The sequence below is a fragment of the Truncatella angustata genome (assembly GCF_020726525.1).
Source record: "Truncatella angustata strain MPI-SDFR-AT-0073 chromosome Unknown BKA67scaffold_2, whole genome shotgun sequence".
Classification (NCBI taxonomy): domain Eukaryota; kingdom Fungi; phylum Ascomycota; class Sordariomycetes; order Amphisphaeriales; family Sporocadaceae; genus Truncatella; species Truncatella angustata.
Window position 1 is genome coordinate 2,943,478 of NW_025763382.1, and position 23,584 is coordinate 2,967,061.

Consider the following 23,584-nt stretch of genomic DNA (forward strand, 5'->3'; position numbering starts at 1 on the left):
CAATATTGATCTTAGCAAATAAGGTTGCTTATCACATAGCCAGGGAACAGGTGATCCGATAACCTCGATGCAGGCTGAGCAATGCCTGCACTAACCAGCCAACAAGCAGCAAGCCTTACCATATATTTAGAGCTCGATGCAAGGGGCATAAAAGAGGCCTGGGTCTGCAGGTATTTCGTGCTTTAGGCACCCGGGGCCATGGTTATTTACCAACTATGCGATAATGTTCGCGCCGATTCATTTCTGCTGTTCCTTCTCAACCCGTTCACCTCGAATTTTGCCAGTCTTTAAATCGGCCTATCAGGATAATGACTTTTTTTTTATCGCCCGTTTCCGTAGGCACGTTACATGTGAACGATGAGTTCTTGACGAGGACTAATCAGACTTTCCAAAGTTCTAACTGTGGCTTTATCATTGCGAGATGATGCTGCCACTCCTACATTTTGCAACGGCATAGAAACCAGCCCAATCTCTGTCGGTACATGTTAAATTTATGTTGTGTAGTTTGCCGACGATATCACTTGGGTAGTCCGGATTCTCTTACACGCGAGTAGTCATCTGTTGCTAGTCTCTATCTCGAGTATCATAGACGCCGAGATAAGGACCCTGGCTGGGCTTAGTCAAGCCAGCTTTTATTAGTCACCGAGGCTTATAGGCGGCAAGGCCGACTTCGATAACTAATCAGACATCCGTACTTGGTTGTGAACTGGGTCTATGGGTCGTTTCTAAAGTGGACAGTCATGACTTCCGACTAGGATCGAGAGAAGATACTTCGCCAACTTGTAAATATCTAATTAGAGCTATTTTAGTGCACTCAAAAGTCCTGTAGTACAGATTTGCATTGTTGGTTCTAGACTTTCAATCACATTTGATGAACATCTAGACAAGGAAATATAGAAATTCCTAAGTGCTACGGGTAGGAGTTTAAGTATGACTGGAGAGACACTCTTGGAATGTCTTCCTCTTAAGAGTAAATAAGTGCTAAAAGGAGCGTTTATAGTGAGAATCATACCAGCTATGAAGTGCGAAATCTTTTGACTAATCGTTTCTTAAAGCATCGTAACGTAGTCTCGTATAGCTTACGTTCGTACGGTTCAAACCGCCGTAAATACAACTATACTTAGCAAGTTTGAGAGTTGGCGAGAAGAACTAGATAGCTTTAAGTTCACACCAATGCCCGGGCTTTAAGATGTATTGTCGCTAGCGGGAATTTCATCAAGTAGAATGCGGCAAGAGAAGCTAAGAACGCATATATTTGGGGTGCAAATTAACTTTAGCTCGTGCCTGGGTGCTTTGACACGCTCCAGGTAACTATTAATAGAGTATGAACAGAGCCCAAACAGGCTAATATTATTATCGTGAATCAAAAGCTCCCTAGATACGTTCAAGAGTGCGTCACGCTTGTAACATCCGGAGTTTCCACATCCTTCGTAACGCTTTCAACGCCGTTGTAGTAGTGAAGCCCGAAAGATCAAAAGATGCCTTACTCTTTAAGAACCCAGATGATCGGTTGAATAGAGTTCTCGATTAGTGTTGGTCTAGCAAATAGAGTAGTGTATCACTGGTGTCGGTAAGTCAAGACGAGTTGTATCACGAGTCGTTGAGAGGAGCAAAGAATCATCGTGAGGGTGTTATAACGCATCCGGTGTAGTTTGATTATGTGTTGATAAACTCTAAATTCTCGGGAGAAATGGCAACCTCTGGGCTCGTTGTTAATAGTTCAAATTCCGTACGCTTGAAATTGCTAGGAATTCTATCGTGAAATCGTCGCACATACCATCGGGTTATATTACGCGCTAGTACAGCCTCTTTTACGCGTCATAGTAATAATAAAAAGAAATTCTAAAATGACTTTTCATTTAAAAAGTTGTACTACCTTTTACTGGTTTGAACTTGAAAAAGAAATTTAAAATTATTTTTCTCCAAATTAACATTTTAATATACTCAGTAATATATTCTCATGAGTATGACACGTAGAAGTGTGAGGGTAGTGTGGTATATGGAAAGAGGGCACGAAAGGGAAGATATCCACAAATCTATGGATCCGTGACTATATACACATATCTAGCTAGCTGCCCTGGGCAGCCACGATGAACGCCTTGGGGGACATATCGAATGACGACCTTAGTAATCTTTTATTCGCATATCACATAACCCTTAGCACTTGCCATGTTTTAAGAATCATAAACATAACAGAGATAGCCACCCTTCGTGTCCATAACATCATTAACAGTGGCATCAGGTCTCAGACCTTGGGAAGTGAGAACATAATCTGTTGTCAATTGCGTGCAAGGACTGGCGGTATCTGAGCAGCCATTGATTTGGTAGAGGCGGCTTGCAACGTCCGCATTCTGCCAAGATGTCCAGCTGTGATCAACGAATCCATGATGCATGAAGAACACGGGGTCAGCGGGTGACCCAGCAACTTGCGACATGACGGCGCCAATACCGTTGTGACCATATCCGTGCGGACTATAAGATAGGTCAGTAAGACACAAGATTGCAGGAAAAGCACGAACTTACCCATACTCAAAGCACGACTCCATGTCAGAATACAAGTTGTTTGAATTGCAGCTGTTGACGAAGTCGGTATTACACTGAGACGTCGCACTCTCGTCGACGGCTCGAGACAGACAATGGTCGCCACCAATGTGAATCATGGTGCCACCGAACTCGCCATCGCCTGCCTCAATGCAGGTGGCTTGACCATTGTTCAAAGGAGCAGAGCCGAACCACTGAGACGTGAAGAGCGGAGCATTTGCAAAGTCGCCCGCATCCAGGGGTTCGTTCCACCAGGGCATGGGGGCGGCATACGAGCATTCCTCACGTAACATGGTCTCAAAGACATGAACGTAGTAGCGATGCCAAGGCAAGAATTGTGCGACCATGTGTATCGACCCTGTCATTTGCAAGTGAACGGCCACCAAATCCTCGTACCGGTTCTGCGCGCCGGTGCCAGCAAAACTTCCCGAGGGTGGCAGGTCGATCAGGCACTTAACCGCCTGCACGAACGCCGTCCTGTCGGCATCCGAAAGGGAGCGCCACTCAATGCGGGTAGCCGGCGCTGTGCAGGTATCCGCCTGAGTAGTCACAGTACCGTCATCAGCAGCCGCATCGACAGCCTCAGTTGATGCAGTTTTGGAGCCGGAACCAGAAGTTGAGGTATTCAAGAGGTCAGCATGGTCGATATTGTTCTTTGCGGCATTAGCCTTGGCTTCTTCCAGTGTGATGGTGTGGAAACCGGTGCCGAACTGTGCGAGGTCTACCAGTTGCGCTCTCTTGACAATGGAAAGAGGCAAAGTCAAGGCTGATACAGCGGAGACGCTCCACAGAAGCCGAGTACAGATTGTTGATCTCATTGTTCTGCTTATTTACACATTAATTAACATGAGATTGATATGCAAGAACTACATCAACACAAGAACTCGAGATGGCGGATGCCCGGGTTTATCAATCAACCATAGATTTCACGAGTATGAGGGGTTCTGCCTTGTCTGCAGTCACATGAACGGTACAACATTTTGACGAAAATGAAGACGATCATCGTTTTCGTTGGTGAAGCGAGGAATGATCGCTGACGGGCTCTGCGCCATACGCTATTCAAGTAACGGACCCGAGCGCCAGACAAGCTCATGGTGGTAAGAGACGCCGCTAAAGCTTAAATATGCTGTCATGAAGCCTTGTCCCCGCCGTTTAGGTCAGCGAACAGCCTTTGGTGGCTGGATGTCATCCAATGTAAATTACGATGAAGCGTTCTTCCTGCAGTCATCTCCATGCGATGGGATCCCCGGCAGCGGTCGCTGTGTGCAGAGCTGACAGATAGTTTCGCGTTACGTTGCGTTCGACTGGCAGGCGTTGAGCTGCACTGTAACCGGAGGTCTGAAGTCATCCTGCAGGCTTAGGTCGGTCCATTGATACCCCAGAGCTGGAAGAGAGAGCATGGAATACGAGATTCTCTTCGTAGTGCGTAGAGGTGGCTAGTACTGCGTGCAGAGCTAGGTATTGTCGATCAACCCCAGATTTCCAGTAATACAACCTCCAGCTTGTACTACCCCAACCAGATCTATGCTGTTTGTGGGTGAGCATGCACAACGGCGTCATTTAGAGTAGCCGTCAACACTTTGGCAATGGATGGACATGTCCCAATTTAAAGCTCAGCTTGGTTCGTTAGCTGGGAAGAGCTGACCTCTACTACGACTGGCATCCTGGGCGATCTTGGCATCAATGACGATATTCACTCCTAGCCATCTCAGCTTCCTCATATGGCTTTAAATGTTCTGTTGCTAGAATCCCACCTTAGCGGGAATAAGCATTTACGGTTACAATTTATTTCTTTTTATTTCTCAATTGCATTACCATGACTGCAGGTGGACATGTACAGCCAAATTCGGTAAGCAAAACCTTACATCTTTTTTTCTCTTCTCCATTCACTCGGTTGGAGTTGAGACTCCTTCCTTTTCATAACTGACAGCTTTTATACTGCTCGTATCAGACATCAATATTCAATCCTTGCGCCAGAGACATCACTGTTTATCGATTCATAAAGCATTCCATGCCATCGGCCACAATGCGTTCCATCTGGGGACCGATAAGTCTAAGATTTCACAGCCATACAAAGAAGTTTCTCAACGGAGGCATAATCCACCATCTATTATTCCAGGCAAATGCGGGCTTCTCCAGGCGAGCATTTGTGGTCAGATCTCATCATCAGCTACGGAGGAAGTTATGTACTACAGGACTTTTGAAACGCCTCTACCATAGTTACCGAGTTGATCTCGGCTTTCTGATCATCATCGCAAGCTGATACAAACCCGTCTGCCCATTGGTGAGTTTTCCAAGATCGAAGTCCATAGTGTCGACTTCACGGAACCTCAACTTTTCATACAGCGGCTTGCCGGCCGCCGTGGCTTCTAGTATTGCAGTAATATCGTTTGCATCTGCAAGCTCCAGCATAGGCATTATCAAAGCTTTGGCAGCGCCTCTTCTATGGTACTTGGGGGCAGTACATATAAGTGATAGGCCTTGGCGATATATAAGTTAACAAGAAGCAGTCCTAGTATCATGACAATTCCAGACTCACCTAGCATGTCCTTCGTGTGCCACTTGCTGGAACATTTAGTCAAGGCACCGAAGAAATTCTGACATAGAGCTGGGTCTGCACCCTCCGGAATGTCCACTGTTTTTGGTGTAGTGTCTACTGCTGGGGCACTAGCTGAGATTTCCTGACTTCTCTCTGCACCATCCTTTGGCTCAGGATCGCTCTTGACAAGGCTAGAGACGTCCTCAGTGCCGACCCAGTCGCCAAAGTGAGGTGAGTTTTCTGGTATGTCCCATCTTGCCCAAGCTACGATATCGTTGCTGGCCACATCGATTATTTTGAAATGGCGGACGCCAGGATCAGACATCTTTTTCGATATTCTCTTGTGCATCCAGGTCATCATATGCTCCCGGCTTGGGGACCACCAATGTGAGTTTCCCGGGTCGGCTTTGAACGAATCATAGTATATGACAGACAGCGCATCAATATCCGCAGCTTCGCAGCGCGATATGACAAAGGCAGGATCCAACGAGGCCGGGGTCGCAAACGGCAATGCCATGATCCCTGTGATCGTATGCTGCGAAAGGACTATTCACACGATGATGTGCAATTGAATCAATGAGCGTGTCGGCGACGATATTTGCTGCGCGAGGTCTTGAAAATCTAAATTCTCTGACGATCGCGAAATATGCTCGGAAGTTGGCAGCTAGCTAGTGCACGTCAGGTTCGAGGCTTACATATGTAGTTACCGGACGCCGGTGACTCAATACCGGGTCCGCTGTTCATGACCGCAGCCCACTCCTGATCAAATATCGTACCATTCAACATCTTAGCTAATCCTCCTAGACAGCAGCCAGGCGATCTGATCTGAAGTAAGTGCATTTATCGTGAGGTTGGATTATCGGTGGTGACTCTCGATCTCTTGTTACGATATCGTTGTGTGGTTTGGATATACCCACCATGCTTGTCTGTGGGCAGGATTCCAGTTCAAGGGCCTCAGGAACACTGCGAAGTGCTCGTCAAGTATTTCCAGTGGTCGGCCTCGCAAGACCTGTTGCACGCAGCTTTCACCACTCACCAATTCCAATATATCCTATTCGGAGGCAGACTTGTCCATGGTCTTTGCTGTCAGGTCCCGGAGGGCTTCCGAAGTTTCGCATTATAACCCTTGGCTCTGCAAATCTGTGGAAAATACCGTATTGAAGACGCGCGAGACGAGATCATTAAAACTGCCGTGCTATCCATATCCTATGTAGCCGGTGGTGTCCGCCAGATGCAGCGATAGTGGACCTGCATACCCCACGAAACGACGCTTGAAGCGCTAGAACATCAGTGGAGCAAGGGGCAGGGTGCTGAAACGATTGCAAACAAGGTCAAATCAATGTTTGTTGGTTTTCTTGAAACAGTTTCAAGCATCGGATCGGATCAGCCAGAATACGTTCACAAATGATGTATGGTTAAGTGAGGTGGATGTAGAGGTAAATGTTAAATGTACATGTAGATATTGAAGAACGGGCTACCAAAAAAGGCTTCTTGTGTAAGGCGGCGGTGGCTCCTTTGCGCTTGGTGTTGACCGTCTTTGTGTAAAGCGGCGCCACAGATGAGCGAGATCAATGACCCCGCGCTCCCAGAAGCGCATTCGTCATTCAATAAGTTAGCATGATCATGGCGGACGAATGTTGCCATCTGATATGGTAGAACCAGCAGATGAGCCATTTTTGTTTGTTGTCCAAAAAATTGTCAAGTCACCAAACTGGCTTTTGCAGCGAATCATATTCTACGCTTGCCACAGCTGAGTTGCAGCCGATATCACATGTGCCTCCGCGGGGGCTCCAGTTGCTGCCAGGATGCTCATACTTGGCCATCAGCTGTTGCGGCCGTCGCAATCAGATGGAGGGGTCTCAGCCCAAAGGGCTCCCCCTGCCCCCTGGAGCGTCACGGTCTATTGGCGCCTGACACGTCCCGCATACCCAGTCTGTCAGTTGTCTGTGCTCGATGTCGGCAAGGCATCGTCTCGAGTTCTACACTATCAAACTTGACGCCGAAGCCGCCGACAAGGTTCAAGAGGTATGCAGCAGGAAATGTAATGTTTGGCGTAGCGTAGATTGTGCAGTTCTCTACCCTACGTAGCAGTTCGCGGGGTCGTGAAGTCGGAACTCAAAGCAAAGTTATCAACCACCAACCCTCTGCTAACTTGGACTACGAGTCAACCTGCATAGTTCAGAGTTCACAACGCGAGCCTGTCGCGCGCGGACTAACCCCAGTTGGGCTCCCTCTGGCTCCCTCTGGCTGCCCTCTCCTGGCCACCTCCTCCCCCTCCTGGCTCCTGGCTCCTGGCTCCTGGCTCCCTCTGGTTCCGGCCCGCCGCGCATTGGGATCACCACCCACCTCCTCCACTGAACACTGACACTGCGTCTGGAGTCCGAGCCCGAGTCGAAGTCGTTAATCATCACCTGCGAACCAACCTAGTCTAACTACGCCTCAACTATACCTCTACCTTTACCTTAACCTCCCTTGATTTCCTGTGACTTGACTTACCTCTTCTGTTTTGGGCCCTGTGACACCTTTGCTCTTCCTTCGCTTTCCTGGCGCCTCTACCTGCCCCCTTTTTATTGCCCATTTCCACTCGACGTACGGACGACTCTTTTCTTGTGATACCCGCGCCCTTCCAAGCTTGTTTTCCTATTTGTAACCACACGAGCACTCGCGAACGGCGAACGGGGCTGACCCGAATGCGCCATGCTGAAATACCAGCTGCATGATCAACGTTGAACACGAATAGCGACGTTCCTATCTTTGTTGTACAATCCCGACGCCACGATTTCCGTCTCCTTCTGCTTCGTTCCTAGCTCATCAAACGATCAAACTGGACGATCCAATACTGGGCTGTTTGCCCGTAAGTCATTGACCAACATGCGTCCGCCGAGGATCGCAATCCTCTCCCTGTTCTTCGCCGCATGTTTGTTCCTCCTCTGCCGCTCCATAGCATCCGCCGCCCGAACCTCCCCTGCCATCTCGGCACCAGCTTCCTCGACACAGAGATCTGGTTTCCGAACACTGTTCTCATGGACTGCGCCCTTCTCGCTCTTCTCTCCGAATGCAATCATTTCGATAGCCGAAGACAACAGCACGTCTTTCGCCGCGCGTCCGGCCGCGTTCGGCCCCCTGTTGCCGAATAAGGGTCTCAACGGACAGTTATGGATTGGGAGCGGATTCACTGAGGAAACTTTGCAAGACGATGAAGATAGCGACGGCGAGCTCGGTTGTAGCGATGTGCCTGGCTGGGACGGGAGCAGCCTGACGGTTATCAAGACAGCCGCCAAAAAGCTCGACGACAAATCTAAATCAACCAGCACCAACAGCGGTTCCAAACGTCAGAAGCGTGAGCAAGGCTCCAAGACGCCCATGGGCGATCGTCCGTCTCACTCGAATACCGACTCGAAAGCCAAGAATAAGCACACGGATGATGGCACTGATGACTATCTCCACGAGGGCCTGGACCTGACCTCCAAATCGCAAAATGACGCTTTTGGACTATCAAGCTCAGGTCACGCTGACATTCAATCAATCCAAGAAAGTGCCGAGATCGCTGGTAAAATCGTCCTACTCAGCCGTGGCGGTTGTGGGTTTCTCGAGAAGGTCAAATGGGCACAACGGCGTGGCGCCATCGCCTTGATAGTTGGAGACAAAGTGCGAGGTGGCCCGCTGATTCAGATGTACGCACGTGGTGATACTTCGAACATTACAATTCCCTCCATCTTCACGTCACGAACCACAGCCTATCTTCTGTCTTCTTTGATGCAACCTGGCAGTTTCATTGAGGACATCATTGACGAGAATGGCAAACCGTCATATCAGGTACAGCGCTCGGATAAGGCCCGTAGAGCCAGACTTCACACAACCACAACAGCGCAAAACCCTCAAACTACAGATGCGTCGAAAGGGAAGGCCTCAGCTACTAAGAAGGCAGTCAACACGAAGGCCACTGATAAAATCAAGCCTGAGACTCCAGCCTCAGGGTGGTTCACTCGCATCTTCAAATGGGGCTCCGGCGCAAGATCGACTAGCAGAAGCCGCCCGCCGAGCAGTGGACAGCACGATTGGGTGCTTGTTGAAGAGTTCTCAGACAGCCAAGACAAGTTGATTAAGAACAACCTCGATAAAACAGCGAGGAAAACTGGACAGCACGCTGGCTCCAAGTCTGACAAGTTATCTGGCGACGAGTTTCAAATTGGGGTTGAGGACTGGAGAGATCCCGACCTGGTCGGTTCTTCAGTTCAGAAGGATAACCAAAAAGGAACGAGCAAGGACGGTAAAAATGTCCCTGAAGCCGGTCTGAATACCGACGCTGGTAAGACAGACGCAAAGACCAAAGACACGAACAAGCCTAAAGGTGGTAGTATTACTCCTGGCAGTGGAGAGTACTCACCCAAGAGTCCAAAGGGAAAACCATCTGAACTGAAGGCTGAAAAACCAAAACCGCAACCTGCAGAGTATGCCGGCCTTCTCTCGAAGCTTTTTGGAGGACACCATAACTCTCAAGCCGCTGCAGCGAAGCCATTACCTCCTCCTCGTATTGAGACCCCCATCGTAGAGAAACCTGCGCCGGGCGAGCTAAACCCACCGGAGCAGGAAGGATTATGGGTGGTTATCACCCCAACAAGTGGAGCAAGCCCCTTCTTCGATACACTCTTGGTTCTAGTCGTCAGCCCACTCATTACGTTGACGGTGGTCTACGCGCTTCTGATTCTCCGTGCACGGATTCGACGCAGAAGGTGGAGGGCCCCTAAGTCTGTGGTGGAGAGGCTTCCGGTCAGGACATTTCATACAGTTGCCTCGACTCCGAGCCAATCACCTCGAGTTACACGGCCTCCTTCTCCTGCGCCTCCTTCTCCTACTACTCCTTTGCTGCAGAGTCAGCACAATGCTTCAAGACCAAGGCCTCGTTCTAGGACAACTACCGGTGTTGCAAGCGATTTGCTGCAAGTCAACTCATCTCTTCAAGTTCCGAGGTCCCCACCGCAAGAGAAACCTAGTGAGTGGAAAAAGTATATGGGCAGGCAAGTGGAATGCGTCGTGTGTTTGGAAGAGTATGTCGACGGAGTTAGCCAGGTCATGAGCCTTCCGTGTGGCCACGAATTCCACGTCGAGTGCATGTGAGTAAAACCCCAATGTTCTTGATGAAACACATTGGCTGATAAATCCCAGTACACCATGGTTGACTACTCGGCGCCGTACATGTCCTATCTGTAAAGGGGATGTTGTCCGATCTTTGGCACGAGGATCACCATCTAGCCCACGCTATGAGCCTTACCGCGACGACAGTGATGACGGTTTTGGTGCAGAAGCATCAACGTCGTCTTCTCTTGCTTCACGCGGTCCTATTCATCAACAAGACCATGATTCCGATGTAGAACAAGGTGTTTTGTCTCCTACTGGACATACACCTCAGCAAGAGAACTGGTTCAGTACCTTATCAAGGGGCCTAAGAGAAGCGACCAGTTCCGCGAATTCAAGGCCGCGCGACACGGCAGAAGACCGTGACAGGTGAAGCTGCTTCGTCCCAATTTTCATTTTTCTTCCTCATGACTTCACATACACGGCGTTCGGTTTGGGTCATAGCGAAGGTCCTGCTCATCTGGAAAGGTGGATTTCCTACTGTGAGGGAGTGTGGTTGCGCCGCATTTGGGGGGGATTTACTGTCTGGCGCATAATAGGATTGGTCACTCGCTCATTCCCTTGTTGATACCACTTTCTTCACTCATATTCACATACTACTTCTTGTTTACATAGAAAGCGCGCATCAACCGAGTGAGGTTCACCTGTGCACTCAATGACGAGGATTGAAGGACTACTGTGGATATGATACCCAGTCTTGTGAGACTTCACTTTGTTCTCTGAGAGGCGAGGCGTGAGAAGGTGCAGGTCGGTCGCTGGGAGACGAATATATTTCTTTCATTGAACACATGCTGCCTTGGCCTCTAAATTGCTCACGAATCTTCGTGGTCTCACTGCGCCAATGCAACAATCATGATAAAAGAGAATAATATTTTCTGTTTAGCAAACCTTCCACACCTGTAACCCAATGGGTTTTACCAATCGGCGGAGACCCTTCAAACATTTTAGCTCTGGATTTGACACAAGACGATTATAGCCTTGTTGAGAGTTTGAGATACTATGTATATGACTCTCTGTCTAATGCAAGGATTAAACCGTGCCCATGTTTTTATAGTCCAGTACGGTAGAGTTGTGCCAGATCCACGTGGTGGCTTTTGTTGCTGCTTGTGTCGCGTGCTCAATTTCACTGGGTGTCGTTTCACCGCATAACACTAAACAGTTGATTGGCTAATGTAGCAACACGGCAACCGAAACGAGAACGAGAACCTGTACCGATTACACAAGCTAGTTAACCTCTAGTGTATCGAGTGCTGCCACCGCTTCTTTTCCTATGCCATCGGTGCCGACACCGGCTGCGGCGTCTGAAGCCGAACGCCCCGCATCCTTTGAGACTTTTCCACAGGCACCATTGCAGACGGGTTGGAGAGTGAATTTTCTTTTGGTGTTGTACAGCATTAATTCCAGTACAAGCCAAGGATGGAAGCTATCGTTGGGCCGCTCAAGTGGTTTTACCATGAGTTCGGTGTTGCATCGATATACGAAACTGGCCGAAATGCCTGGCTTATCATCCTAGCCCGATCATTGCGGATGATCGCATACGGTGCCAATTCACTAATACTTGGTGAGATACGCCGTGCTTATTTTTCCGACATCGACATGAAACTAACAATAGTCACAGCCATCTTCTTCTCAGCCCTCGAATTTTCGGATCATCAAATCGGGTTGTTCATGACTTTGACATTGCTTGGCGATGTTTTCCTAGGCACACTTCTTACTCTCATTGCCGACAAGCTTGGCCGGCGTAGGGTCTTGCTTGCTGGTTCGTTTTTGATGGTGTTTAGTGGCGTGATGTTTGCCGTTTTCGAGAACTTCTGGGTTCTCCTTTTGGCTGCTATCGTGGGGGTGATAAGCGTGACGGGTGGTGATTTCGGGCCGTTCCGGAGTATAGAAGAGTAAGTGATAAAGGGGTGCAAGATAAGGATATGTGTGAGACTGAACCACTATGCAGGTCAATACTGTCTCAGCTCACCACCCCTTCGACCAGGTCTGATGTGCTGGCTTGGTACGTCACTATATCGACCGTGGGCTCGTCTCTGGGTAGCGAGGCTTCTGGTCGGATTATCCGAACGCTTGAAGTCAAGGATGGGTGGACAACTGTGGATGCATACCATGCTATATTCTGGGTGTATGCAGTTATGGGTATCGTCAATGCGCTATTGACTCTGCTGATGACCGAGGCTTGTGAGCTTGAAGACGAGAAGGACTACGTTCAAGTCCCGCAAAGTGAGGGTCAAAGTGTTGGAACTCAGCAATCTCAATTAGCGGCGCCTGAAACGGTTCAAGCACAGCGGAACTGGTTCATCCGATCTATTAATTGGCTCTCTTCCCGACTGGCTCAGATCTCAGCGCCGACTCGGTCCGTCATGTACAAGCTTTGGTTCTTGCTTGCGGTCGACTCTCTAGCAGACGGCATGGTCCCCTACTCGATGACAAATTACTATATGGACGTCACCTTTCACCCCAGCAAGGCCACACTCGGTGATGTTCAATCCATTGCTTATTTCCTGGGCGCCATCTCTTCGGTGTTCGCTGGACCACTGGCTCGTCGGATTGGTCTCATCAACACGATGGTGTTCACGCATATACCGTCTTCCGCCGCCGTTGTTTTATTCCCATTTCCGCCAGTCTTCTGGCTGTCGGCAGTCCTCCTCTTTGTGAGGGCAGGCCTCAACAACATGGATCAAGCCCCACGTACGGCGTTCATCGCGGCAGTGGTCAAGTCCGAGGAGAGAACAGCAGTCATGGGCATTACCAGTATGCTACGAACTCTTGCCGCCATGGCGGGGCCGACGATCACTGGTGTCCTGGCGGCGGACAACAAATTTTGGATTGCATTTGTGGTTGCTGGTAGCTGCCGCCTGGCATATGACCTTGGCCTGTATGCTATGTTTGTTAACATGAAGTTGTATCAGCATGAAAACAATGCCGGCGAGGCGGGAAGCGATACTTCACGCGGAAGGAGGGAACTAGATGAGGAAGAGACGCTTGAGATGGCTAGTCTCGCTGACTCAGATAGTGATTTTGGAGACGACGGGAAAGAAGGACCTCTCGCTCCTCAGACGTCAACGAAGGCGTCTTTAGGCGTTCCAAGGCATGAAACAGTCAGAAGCCGAAGTCCGCATAGTTTGAGGCGCGGTTCTTGAGAACAATGGCCTCGTTACTGCACGTGCTTCAGGTAAGAATACTCGAAGAGCCAATCATCTTCGTCAGTTCTTCTATATGATAGGGGAACAAAATTGAATAGGATGGTCCACCATTACGATTATATATGTGATGGGACGAATGTTGTTCCGTGGGAGATGCTTACGCCGCCACCTGAATAAACACAACTGCAGAATATTCTCGATGTGATTGTTGTTTGATCAAGTCTAAAGAGCTACCTCGTCTAAACCTTGTTGCCTGGCGCACCAGGTACTGAAAGCTTCCAAGCTCCAGCTCCAATTGTGGGAGCAATTTTAAATATTCCAATTCACAACACCACACCACTCAACTATCGTTAAATTAAATTTTGACTTTGGGCCAGTGAAATCATTGAGCACTGCTTGATGATAACTATTTTTTGAGACCCCCGAACATCATAGTCACCAGCTTGATACTTTTTACAGCTGTACTAGCTACACGCACCTGGTTTGCAACGATGGCGACCTCCAACACCAATGACCTGAAGCTCGGATACGACATCCTCTACCTTATTTCATGCCATCTGCCTGACAGGACACGACTGCAACTCTGCATGACAAACAAAACACTTTATAGCATGGGCTACAGCATGCTCCTTCGCGACCATGTGCAGAGAGCACTGAAGGAGCATATCAATGACTTTGCTTCAGATACTGGGAATAGTAGTGTCTCAAGTTCCCATGATGACGAGGAACACGATGCACTCAATGAAGATGAACAAGAAGAGGACGACGACGAATTCGAGTTCGATGAATCTTCTATCGAGTACGGTATGGAAGGCAAGGTCGCCATGATTCCAAGAGTTCTTTCTTTCACCATAGAGAAAGACAATGTAGCATTCGCAAGACGACTCATGGCTCTTATAGACTTCGAAGACTGTAAGCTGATCAGAGATCACCTACGCCACTTTTGGATAGATTTGATCTCTATCTGCGTTACATGGTCAGCTCTAGCATGCTTCGAGTTTTTCGCAGAAGAGACAATCCTCATATCATCCGTTAACCACCGCGAAGCATCAACGGGATGGCTAGAGGTTATCGCTGAGGAAAAGGATATCTCCATGCTTGATAGCCTTACAAGAAGCGTTCTATTCCTTATCAACAGTGATGAGGTGGACGCACCAAGTTTCTCACACACTTCGGCGATAGCTCAGAGTGTAACTATGATCGAAACCATTCTCAATCTTGCGGTCACATATATTCCCGACCCACTGGCCTACTATATCATGTCCCAGGCTCTTGTGGCTCACTGCGGTGTTTTTGGTTCTCCATCCACGATTGTAAACGTTCTTTTGAAGTTCTGGGGACCTGATCCGCCTATGAGCTTTCTAAAACCTGGCTTCGTCGCAGCATGCAAGCATCTCAACGTAGAAGCCATGAAAACTCTGCTTGAGCTTGGTGATCCGCGGTGGCCACAAATGCTCGAGGACTTCGATCCATGGAAGACTGTCCTGGACCAGATGGTTTGGGATCCACTCAGCGGTGGATCAGACTACAATCATCCAAAACCATGGATATGGCGTTTGTACGATACAAGAAGAGGGACCAATAATGGCACGGAAAGAGCCTCCGAGATTGCAACTAGCTCCCCTAGCCACACTGAGCCGTGCCAATTCTGCGTGGATAATCTTTTGCCTCATCATCGCGGTAGTTACTGGGCTTGGTTGGATCAAATCCAGCTATTTGGAAAGAGACTGCTTGCTTGTATCACATTTTTGCTAGCGGCAGGTGCAGGTGTAAGCATGAGTAATGAATCAGGAGAATCCTCCTCTCTTGAGACATTTTTCAAGCTCTCCGAAACCATCATTGTACACAGCCGAAGCCACCGCTTTGGTCGCAACGTTACTCCGGAGTCCATGTGGCAATATACCGAGAGGCTTGCAGAAGAAGCTGAAGAGTTCCAAGTGTTTGGTGACATTTGCGACGAGTTTCTAAATGCAGGGGCCCATCTTCTCGATCTCCAAGCAATGCCACTGGAGACTGGATATTTGAGGCTGATAAGACTCCTTAGAAAATGGCAACACTCTTAGCTGTTTATCAGATTCTATGGTGAGGATCAGAGGTTTGGGATTAGACATGAAAAATAAATGAGAGACGGAAACCTCCACGAAGTTGTTCAAGATCGCGGCAAAGAAAATCATGAGAAAGCGGACAGAATTCAGCGGCACGCTAGAAGATCAGGAATCTTTAAAATCGTGCAAAACCTAGTTATAAGTCTCTAGATTGATACTCTGTAGTCTTTGAACCTCTTCCACATAATACTAGGTTTATGTTCTAGCCGCGCAAATTTTTCTGTCATTGGAACAATTATTTGCTACTATATGAATGAGTTTAGCTTTCTGGCCTTCAAATCACGCAAAGTACCATTGCGATGCTCTGTGCCAGACGTGGACAGGCCCAGTCATTATTCGGTTCACGACGACCTTGGATAATATTAAAAATAGAGCAGATGATAGATCATCCTTCAATCTCTCAGTATCGGCGCCTCTGTACGTTTCAAACTTCCATCTTTTGGCGACAAGACGCTCTCCTCGCTATCATTCTCACTGACACCGTTCTGATTCATATTGACAATTCGGGCATGATATCCCTCAAAAATCGCGTGTTACTCTATGCTGCTCAAAGCTATATCTTCCTGTTGACGGTACTGACTTCGTTGACGCGCGGCAGTTTGTTGGCCATTGTAATAGTATAAGCGTTTCGATTCTCCGCCGAGCGCTTTCGGGAAAAGCGGCCGGAGGATGCTGCGATAATCCCAACGTACAGCTCGGCGCTGCATGAAGATACATCATCAGCAGAACTCAAGAGAAGAAGAGGTCTTTAGTACACGTACAAGTTCCATAAAAAGAAAGCATAATGCCTGCTTTAGAGTTAATATTAACTTCGAAAGCCGTCGCTTCTTAATAACAACTTGCCATAGTGGATCCGGATCCGCAAAGTCCACAGACATCAGATATACCCGAACAATGGAAGCAACACAGGCGCTTTAAAGGGTCAATGAAACCAGATATGATTCTTAAACCATCTTGGCACTCACAACAGACCGAGGCTCAGAATTAGCACTAGTGTCGTCTTGGTTCTTTTGTTTACCTTTAAAGCAAGAATAACTGGAATGGGAAGAGTAACAAAAATGACATCTGTCATCACGTTGATGATTCCATTAAACCTTCCAATCTTCGCAAAAGTCGCATTTGAGAAACACTTTGCACCTGGGGCAGCCTTATCGATCCAGGAAGCAGAAACGGGAATGCATTGGAGCAGCAACGTGAGATCGCTAACAAGTGTGAACACCGCTAGGAGGCCTATTCATTTGCTCAAGTCAGCTAAATATGTGTCTGAGTGGCACACCGATCCTGATTGAAGTGGAAGCTCACCAAGCATTATATAGATAGAAAGCTTATACATTTTCCCCTGCACGAAATGCAGTAGATGAAAACCCACCGAGGATTTGACCAAACTGATACCTGTCACAACAATGGAGCCGTGAATATACTGCCAAAATCGAAACTGAGTATAGTTATTGGCTGTGACGTCTTTTCTGTGTGTGCCTGCGCCGTGCTCTGTTTCCGTCACTACACAGATGGTAGTGCCTATGGCCATGGCCTGTTGCCAATGATACTGGTTAGTGCAAAACGAAAGATGTATCGAGATAACTAGATGGACGAACTGCCGCCGAAACCATGATGCCATCGTCAATCCCAAATGCATTCTTCATGAAATGTCGAACGCAAATACGTAAGGTAACCACGATAAGGCAAAGGCCGAACATGAATCCGTTCCATCCTAGAATCGGCGCCTTGTTGGATGGGATTGGCATTGTGTCAACGCTGCTCAGACTGGTGTGGTCCCATGAGTTTAAACAGCTTGCTAAATATATAATAAGTATTCGAAATTTGATCAACCCGTTGGGGGCTGGGGACATGCGAAGTAAAGAATTAGTGAAGGCTCCGCCCGTAGACTCCATTCAGGGCTTAAGACAGTTCAAGGGTTTTGAGGTGGAACGGACCCAACAACTACTAAGAGAAGGATTGTTGATGTGTTCACAGGACTCATTCAAGATGGATGGGCATATTCTTCGTCGTTTACTTGGAGTCTGCATGAGGGTATGATCGCCAGGTGGCTCCGTTGTAACCTAGGATATGGCGAAATGAAATTTCGTTTCATAAGTGATCACACAGGGATCGCTGTCAATGGCCCGTCACAAGTTCTGGACTTAGAAGAGAAATTGCGTGATCACAATGATATTGTTTGTTTTCGATTTATGTACCTTGCCTGGTCTAATTGTGACGGGCACTGCAATGATAATGGTCTGGTTTGGAATAATCCTGCAGGAACTCTTTATGGAGAGGAATGAGTGTTATCACAATTCAAAAACTATGGCAGTCATGAGAGCACCTCTGGTCATGTACAGGATCATATTAAACAGTAGACCACGGAACAATGCGAATGATGCTTCAGCGTATAAAGCTAAATATAGTGATGATTGTGCATGCTTAACACAAGGAAGAAAAGGAGTGGAAACGAGCGTAAGGCTCATGTTATGCTATTATGCCAAGAATATTCGAGCGTCTCGCCTGGAATGAGCTCAGAAAGTTCAAACACTTTCCCTGGCTCGTGCCATTTGTGGATTATCTTTGGCAAGGGAATAGTAGTTTTTGTTCGCAAGCATCCAGTGCTGATAAAGTTAAAATCGGGCCCTGCATCGTTTCTCTCCTTCGGAATGCGTGAATTTCCGATGCTCCATGCTCCACGATCACCTACATAATAGAAGAGTCTGAAACTGCTTCTATATCCCGATCGCTTACTAACCGATGGGGTCCAACTACAAGCATCGCAGGCCTCTTGTGAATCTTCCAAGATGGTATTTTGCGTATTAGGATCTGGTGACTGATCTGGCAGAATTAAATTATTCGCTTGTTGTGTTTGGTTTGCATCATCTACCGAGGAGATTTGACCCAGATCCAAAGTAAGATCTGTCACAGACATGGCTGTAAGTTTAATAGCTTTATGCGTCGTGTGTATTATCGCATGTCTTCAATTTGCAATGCCACAAGATTTCCGGATGTAGCTAAGGTCTGGAGCTTTCGGGCATGGTAAGATGCCATTGATATCAGTGGAAAGCAATGTCACTGCGGGAAACCTGTTTGTTCTTTCTCGGCTGATTGGTTGCCTGAGCAACATCATATCATAACCAGCAACAAAAGAGCGATCGGCCAAGCCACGACACCGCAGGAGATCTAAGGCTTGAGTATAATCACACAGCTTAGTCGACTTCATCGATACGTTTCTATATCACGACGGAGTGGCATACGCTAAAAGCCACCGACCCAACTGTGTCTTACCAAAGTGATACTAACAGCCATTTTCACCACGTCTTTCGAGACTACTATTTACGCAAAGCACATCGGCTCTCGAAGAGCTGAGTTATTGCAAGGTCCCCTCAAAGCAATTATCAAATGGCCACTACTTCAGGTCTCAAAAGAATATCCACCATTGTTGTGGCAAATTAGTATCACAAAACGGTGTACTGGATATAATTCTGCAGTATACAACTAAATTCTCTTCCCAGCTGTAAAATAAGTTCAACACCTTTGTCAATAAGCTATAGGCAAATGAGAGGAAGAAATAATTAACAAGTATAGCGTATAATTCGTGGCAAAAGATTGTTTTAATGAGATGTTATTTCCCGTAAGCCTGAATCAATCCTCAATATCAGAAGACCTCAGTCTTAGAGAAACAACCTTCATCCGAAAGCTCACAGTCTCATAAGCATGCACTAAAGAAATACCAAAGTAAAGTGCCTCGATTACAGCTATGGGACGAACAATATAAGTAAGAGGGAGCTACCTAAGAGATGCGGTAAGCCGCTTCGTTACTCAAGATATAGCCCCTCTAAGTTGATATTAGGTCTTACATGTTGCTATATGACGCTTGTGACTTCGATCAGCAGATATGAAAGCTTCGGTGGTTGTGACAACAACCTCACAAAGGGGTTGAGGTTGTCAATCTAACAGTATTATGCCTGCTGGGACGAACTGATAATTTGAACAATTGGAGGGTGGATGAGTACTTCAGTGGAACATATGTGGTAGATGGTTGTAGATAACGAGTGCTATTTTATCTCAGATGATACTAAAAGACGAAAAACGGAGAACCTTTTTGTCCTTCATACCTATACTAGCCCCTCCTGATCATAGCGATAGTCTTCCTGCTTTATCTAAATCCTCGATACCTAGAAAGGTGGCTAAGTCGACAAGGATAGCCCAAATAGCGAAAGTGATGTCTATACGAGGATGAGAAAACAATGGACATACGAAAAACATATAAAATGTAAGAACCAATATCCCGCATTTTTGATACCCTCAGCTATCCCAGATAGCACCATATGCCGGAATGCCACGAGTTTCGAGCCCGTACACGACTTTCTTGGTGATCTTCTCATTGGCGATGATAATCACGGCCTCGGCACCGGAACTCTTAGCGAGACTGTAACCCATCTTAACCAAGTCCGGCCGTCCGAGTAGCTTCGTGTCATGAATCACAGCATCTGGGATCTTTTCGCGGATAGCATCCAGCATGGGACGCCCAAACGTCTTTTCCGGGTTGGGGGTTGACCAGATCAATTTGGTCGGGCAACTAGGATTCTGGAGATGGCCTAACTGGGGCCCAATACCCGACCCGGTGGCTATGACCACAACCCGGTTGAATAGCGTAGCAATGCGCATCACGCCACAAGTCGGTACACTTCGTACCCACAAATGAGTGGGCGGATTATTAATTATGTCTTTCGTCCAGTCACCTGCATTGGATACCACGAGAGAGTAGCCTTTTGACCGACCATTCACGGCTTGGGGAGCTGGAATGGTGGCAAAGGAGTGCCATTCAAAAAGAGGCTTCCTAGAGATACGTGTGAAGCTTCCATTGACAGGAACGGTGTAATCGAAATGCAAGCGGACAGCATGGGGTGACAAGACCTCTGCATCAACACGAACCCTGCGAAGATATAGCCACGACAAGGCAATACTACACGTCGCGACAACGAGCAGCCAGAGTGTTGGGGCGCGTAACCAGGCAGAACCCAAGGATTGGTGAGCCGGCTTACTATCATTGACCGACAGCACTGCTTGGACCCAGAAGAGCCCAAGCATTGTCCATCCAACAAAGCGGTGGACTTTCTCGAATAAATCATGATTTCGCTTCCTAAATGGAGGCCAAGCGAATCCGAACATGAGAAGAAAGAACGCTGTAAGAATCCAAGAGACAACGGCGGTGGCTAACGATTGGGATGCTTCCCCCGCGATACATGTCTCAGGGGCTAGTTGGCAAGTGATGTTTGAGATGTTCGACGCGAGCAGCCACATGGCCGCACATACGGCAGCGCTTGAATGGACACCACCCAAGTGATATATTTTGGCGCACTTTTTGCGTATCAAAAGCGGCCAAGATGTAGGCACAGAACAGCAGATGGTGTATAGAGCGTTTATGACAAAGTCTTGACGAATCAGTACAGCCAGAACAAGGTTGATGGCTGTCATTGTGCCGAGCCATTGCCGGTCAACTCCTTTGAACAGGATAGCAATCAGAGCACCCACATTCCCAAGGCCGACCAAAGAGAACAAGAAGCGGTAAACAATGAATACACGATAAATGAGGCCTCTGAACGGTTTTCTGAGACTCTTGTCGGGTATATCTGCGGACAAATCGGACTTCTCGTCGATACTTGCGGCACTAACAGTGATTCCGTTGGTAGCAGCACCCTTCATTAGACTGCCAGACGTCTCTGATCCAGAGGTTGATATGTTACTGCCAGAAGCACTGGATGCCAACAACTTGTCGTCCTTTGCGGACCCAGCCATTGCGCGAAGCAGCTTTTTATCGAGTTTGCCATTGCTAGTCTCGGGGAGAGTTTCTAGCAGATGAAATTTGCTAGGAACGGCGTAGTATGGTTGTTGTAGCGTCAATTGCTGCTTGACAGCATCGAGATTTATGGTCATTGGCTCCAGATATCCGTGAATCTCTCCTTGAATAAGCAGAGCTGTGGCTCGGATCACTCCAGGACATCTATTCAAAGATGCTGACACTCCGTCAAGCTCCACTCTAAATCCTTTGACTTTGACTTGATCGTCAGCTCGACCGAGGATATCCAAAACGCCATCTGGCCTCCATTGGCCGATGTCACCCGTATTGTACATCATGCTGCCATCATTTGCGAACGTGTCTGGTCTGTATTTGACAGCTGTAGTATCCGGTAAGTTAATATAGCCCCTTGTGATACCAAGGCCACCTCCCCACATAAGACCAGGCTGTCCAACTGGTACAGGCTGTAGATCTTCATCCAGCACATAGACTGAATTGTTCGGAGTTGGCGCGCCGATGGTCAGGGGGCCACCTGGAATGTGTTTATGCATGGTGTTTACAATGGTGGTTTCTGTAGGACCACAACAGTTGTAGTATGTACCATGAGAAGCCCATAAATCAGCTATCCTTTGCCCACTAGGTTCTCCAGCAGTCGCGACCATCTTGATGTTGGGATATACATCCGGGCTGTACTTGGCCAAAATACTCGGCGTGCAAATGAGAACCTCTATCTCACGAAGAGCTTGCGCCCAATCTGAACCTCTCAAAATGAGGGTGCCTCCATTGCAGAGGCTCCCAAGAATTTCCCATGCACCCATATCAAAACTAATGTTGAGAACTGAACCTACTCGCACCCCGGGCTTGATACCAAGGTTGCCAGGAGACAAGCCAATCAAATTCGTCACATTTTCGTGTGTTACGTCGACTCCCTTCGGTGCTCCAGTTGTGCCAGAGGTGTAAATGACATAGCATCCAAGATCTTCTCTGGCAAGGTCAACGAAGCTCTCTTCAATTGGGTAATTTCCCTCCCACGACTTGAGCTCCTCGATCTCTTCGTCAATAATCACAGACCGACAGCCTTTTTCATCGATGGTGGAAAGTCGATACTCGGTGGAGGCAAGACAGACAGCGACGCCTCCCCCACTTTGTTCTAAGACAACACGCAGGGTAGTATCGGGAACCACACCGCCATCAAGAGGCACATATTGTGCACCACATGAGAGGATGGCTATGATACCGACCAACATTTCAATGCCTCGCTTGACGACCAGTGGTACACGATCTCCAGGCTCAACGCCTAGCGTACGGAGGTGGGTAGCGAGCCGCCGGCTTCGGGACGCTAGCTCGCCATAAGTAATAGTCCGGACTGAAGGCTGCGAAAAGTCTCGCGCTGCGATGGCGTCAGGCTGTGCCTTGGCATAGTGGAAGAACGCGGCCGTGACAGTACGAAAAGGCCTAGCTTGACGTGGACCAAAACTGAAGCATAGGGGATCTAAAAGATTGACCGGAAAGCGACCGGCTGACATTCCGCGAGCCGGAAGCGCTTGGTTCGATGGTGTTGCCATACTAGTTGCACTTGAGTTCGGCAAATAAGCGAAGCTGGAATATGCTTGTCTTATAGGATGAAAGGGAAGTGCAGGTGCGGGTGCGGCACTGGTGAGAGTGAGATTCCAAATACTTGACACTTGCCATGTGGGCGAGACTCCTGCACCTTATATATGTCTTTCTTCCCTGGCTACCGCTGTACTCCATTCTTCCCTTTCTTTACACCATCATCTTTAGGAAGCTGGAAAAGAAAGTGGAATGCCGTGCTCAGGCTCGTGCCGAGCGTCACCTTGCACGCAAGGCGATGCTGCCACCGGGAGCCTATGGGATTCATGATCACAGACATTGGACACCGGTCAATGGTAGCAAGGAATGTTGCCACTTGAATGCATTCAACCCAAAATGCTTCACGGCATCGAAGATCCGGCAGTTCACACTTGCCCTTCCTGGAAGATGTTCGACGATGAGACATATCTGGTCTTTTCACCACAACCTTGGCAGATGTTTGCAACCTTGTCAAGCATGGATGTATACCTGCGATGACACTTGTTAGCAAACCAACAGGTTTGACGCTGAAAGTCTTTGGTGGGATAATTCCCTCAAAGTCACAAATGTGAGGAGTCTTGGGAGTGGGCAGGCCTCCAAACGGAGTACCAATTCGACAAGACCAGATGGGGGGCGTTGTGAGGTGACATTGAAAGCCGAAGGGCTGTACCAGTGTTCTTGCCATCTTCCAGCAAATTCTCGAGACATCACTAATATGACGAGCTAATACCCAGCTCTCTGC

General features: G+C 48.1%; 6 protein-coding genes across 6 annotated transcripts; 3 read left to right on the plus strand and 3 right to left on the minus strand.

The window, feature by feature from the left end:
• Window positions 1-2,180: 2,180 nt before the first annotated feature.
• BKA67DRAFT_488778 (uncharacterized protein) lies at window positions 2,181-3,092 on the minus strand (the record flags this gene model as incomplete). Its single annotated transcript, XM_046096952.1, has 2 exons — window positions 2,181-2,472; window positions 2,524-3,092. Coding segments are annotated over 2 exons (861 nt in total), but the record flags the coding sequence as incomplete, so codon positions are not given.
• A 1,295-nt stretch (window positions 3,093-4,387) lies between these two features.
• Window positions 4,388-5,743, minus strand: BKA67DRAFT_179069 (uncharacterized protein). Its single transcript, XM_046095270.1, has 3 exons — window positions 5,081-5,743; window positions 4,479-5,021; window positions 4,388-4,390 (listed from the first exon to the last, which is right to left on the minus strand). Exons 1-2 carry the CDS (start codon window positions 5,595-5,597, stop codon window positions 4,762-4,764), a joined length of 777 nt encoding a protein of 258 aa, XP_045961308.1. The 5' UTR covers window positions 5,598-5,743; the 3' UTR covers window positions 4,388-4,390; window positions 4,479-4,761.
• Window positions 5,744-7,951: 2,208 nt separating this feature from the next.
• On the plus strand, window positions 7,952-10,589 carry BKA67DRAFT_590781 (uncharacterized protein; the record flags this gene model as incomplete). The annotated part of the gene is made up of 2 exons (XM_046104623.1): window positions 7,952-10,194; window positions 10,247-10,589. The coding sequence occupies 2 exons, from the start codon at window positions 7,952-7,954 to the stop codon at window positions 10,587-10,589; spliced, it is 2,586 nt and encodes an 861-aa protein (XP_045961309.1).
• Window positions 10,590-11,547: 958 nt separating this feature from the next.
• Window positions 11,548-13,359, plus strand: BKA67DRAFT_619260 (major facilitator superfamily domain-containing protein; the record flags this gene model as incomplete). The annotated part of the gene is made up of 3 exons (XM_046105458.1): window positions 11,548-11,777; window positions 11,835-12,108; window positions 12,165-13,359. Exons 1-3 carry the CDS (start codon window positions 11,633-11,635, stop codon window positions 13,357-13,359), a joined length of 1,614 nt encoding a protein of 537 aa, XP_045961310.1. The 5' UTR covers window positions 11,548-11,632.
• Window positions 13,360-15,105: 1,746 nt separating this feature from the next.
• Window positions 15,106-15,825, plus strand: BKA67DRAFT_554170 (uncharacterized protein). The gene has a single exon (XM_046101971.1). The coding sequence runs from the start codon at window positions 15,138-15,140 to the stop codon at window positions 15,423-15,425; it is 288 nt and encodes a 95-aa protein (XP_045961311.1). The 5' UTR covers window positions 15,106-15,137; the 3' UTR covers window positions 15,426-15,825.
• Window positions 15,826-19,757: 3,932 nt separating this feature from the next.
• BKA67DRAFT_511887 (AMP-binding enzyme) lies at window positions 19,758-22,778 on the minus strand (the record flags this gene model as incomplete). The annotated part of the gene is made up of 1 exon (XM_046097433.1): window positions 19,758-22,778. One exon carries the CDS (start codon window positions 22,776-22,778, stop codon window positions 19,758-19,760), a length of 3,021 nt encoding a protein of 1,006 aa, XP_045961312.1.
• Between the last annotated feature and the right edge of the window lie 806 nt (window positions 22,779-23,584).

Coding starts and splice junctions, on each gene's coding strand:
- BKA67DRAFT_554170 (XM_046101971.1), top strand. CDS start 15,138: ATGAGTAATGAATCAGGAGAATCCTCCTCTCTTGAGACATTTTTCAAG.
- BKA67DRAFT_179069 (XM_046095270.1), bottom strand. CDS start 5,597: ATGGCATTGCCGTTTGCGACCCCGGCCTCGTTGGATCCTGCCTTTGTC. Junction 5,022..5,080: donor GCACACGAAGGACATGCTAG/GTGAGTCTGGAA, acceptor TATATCGCCAAG/GCCTATCACTTATATGTACT.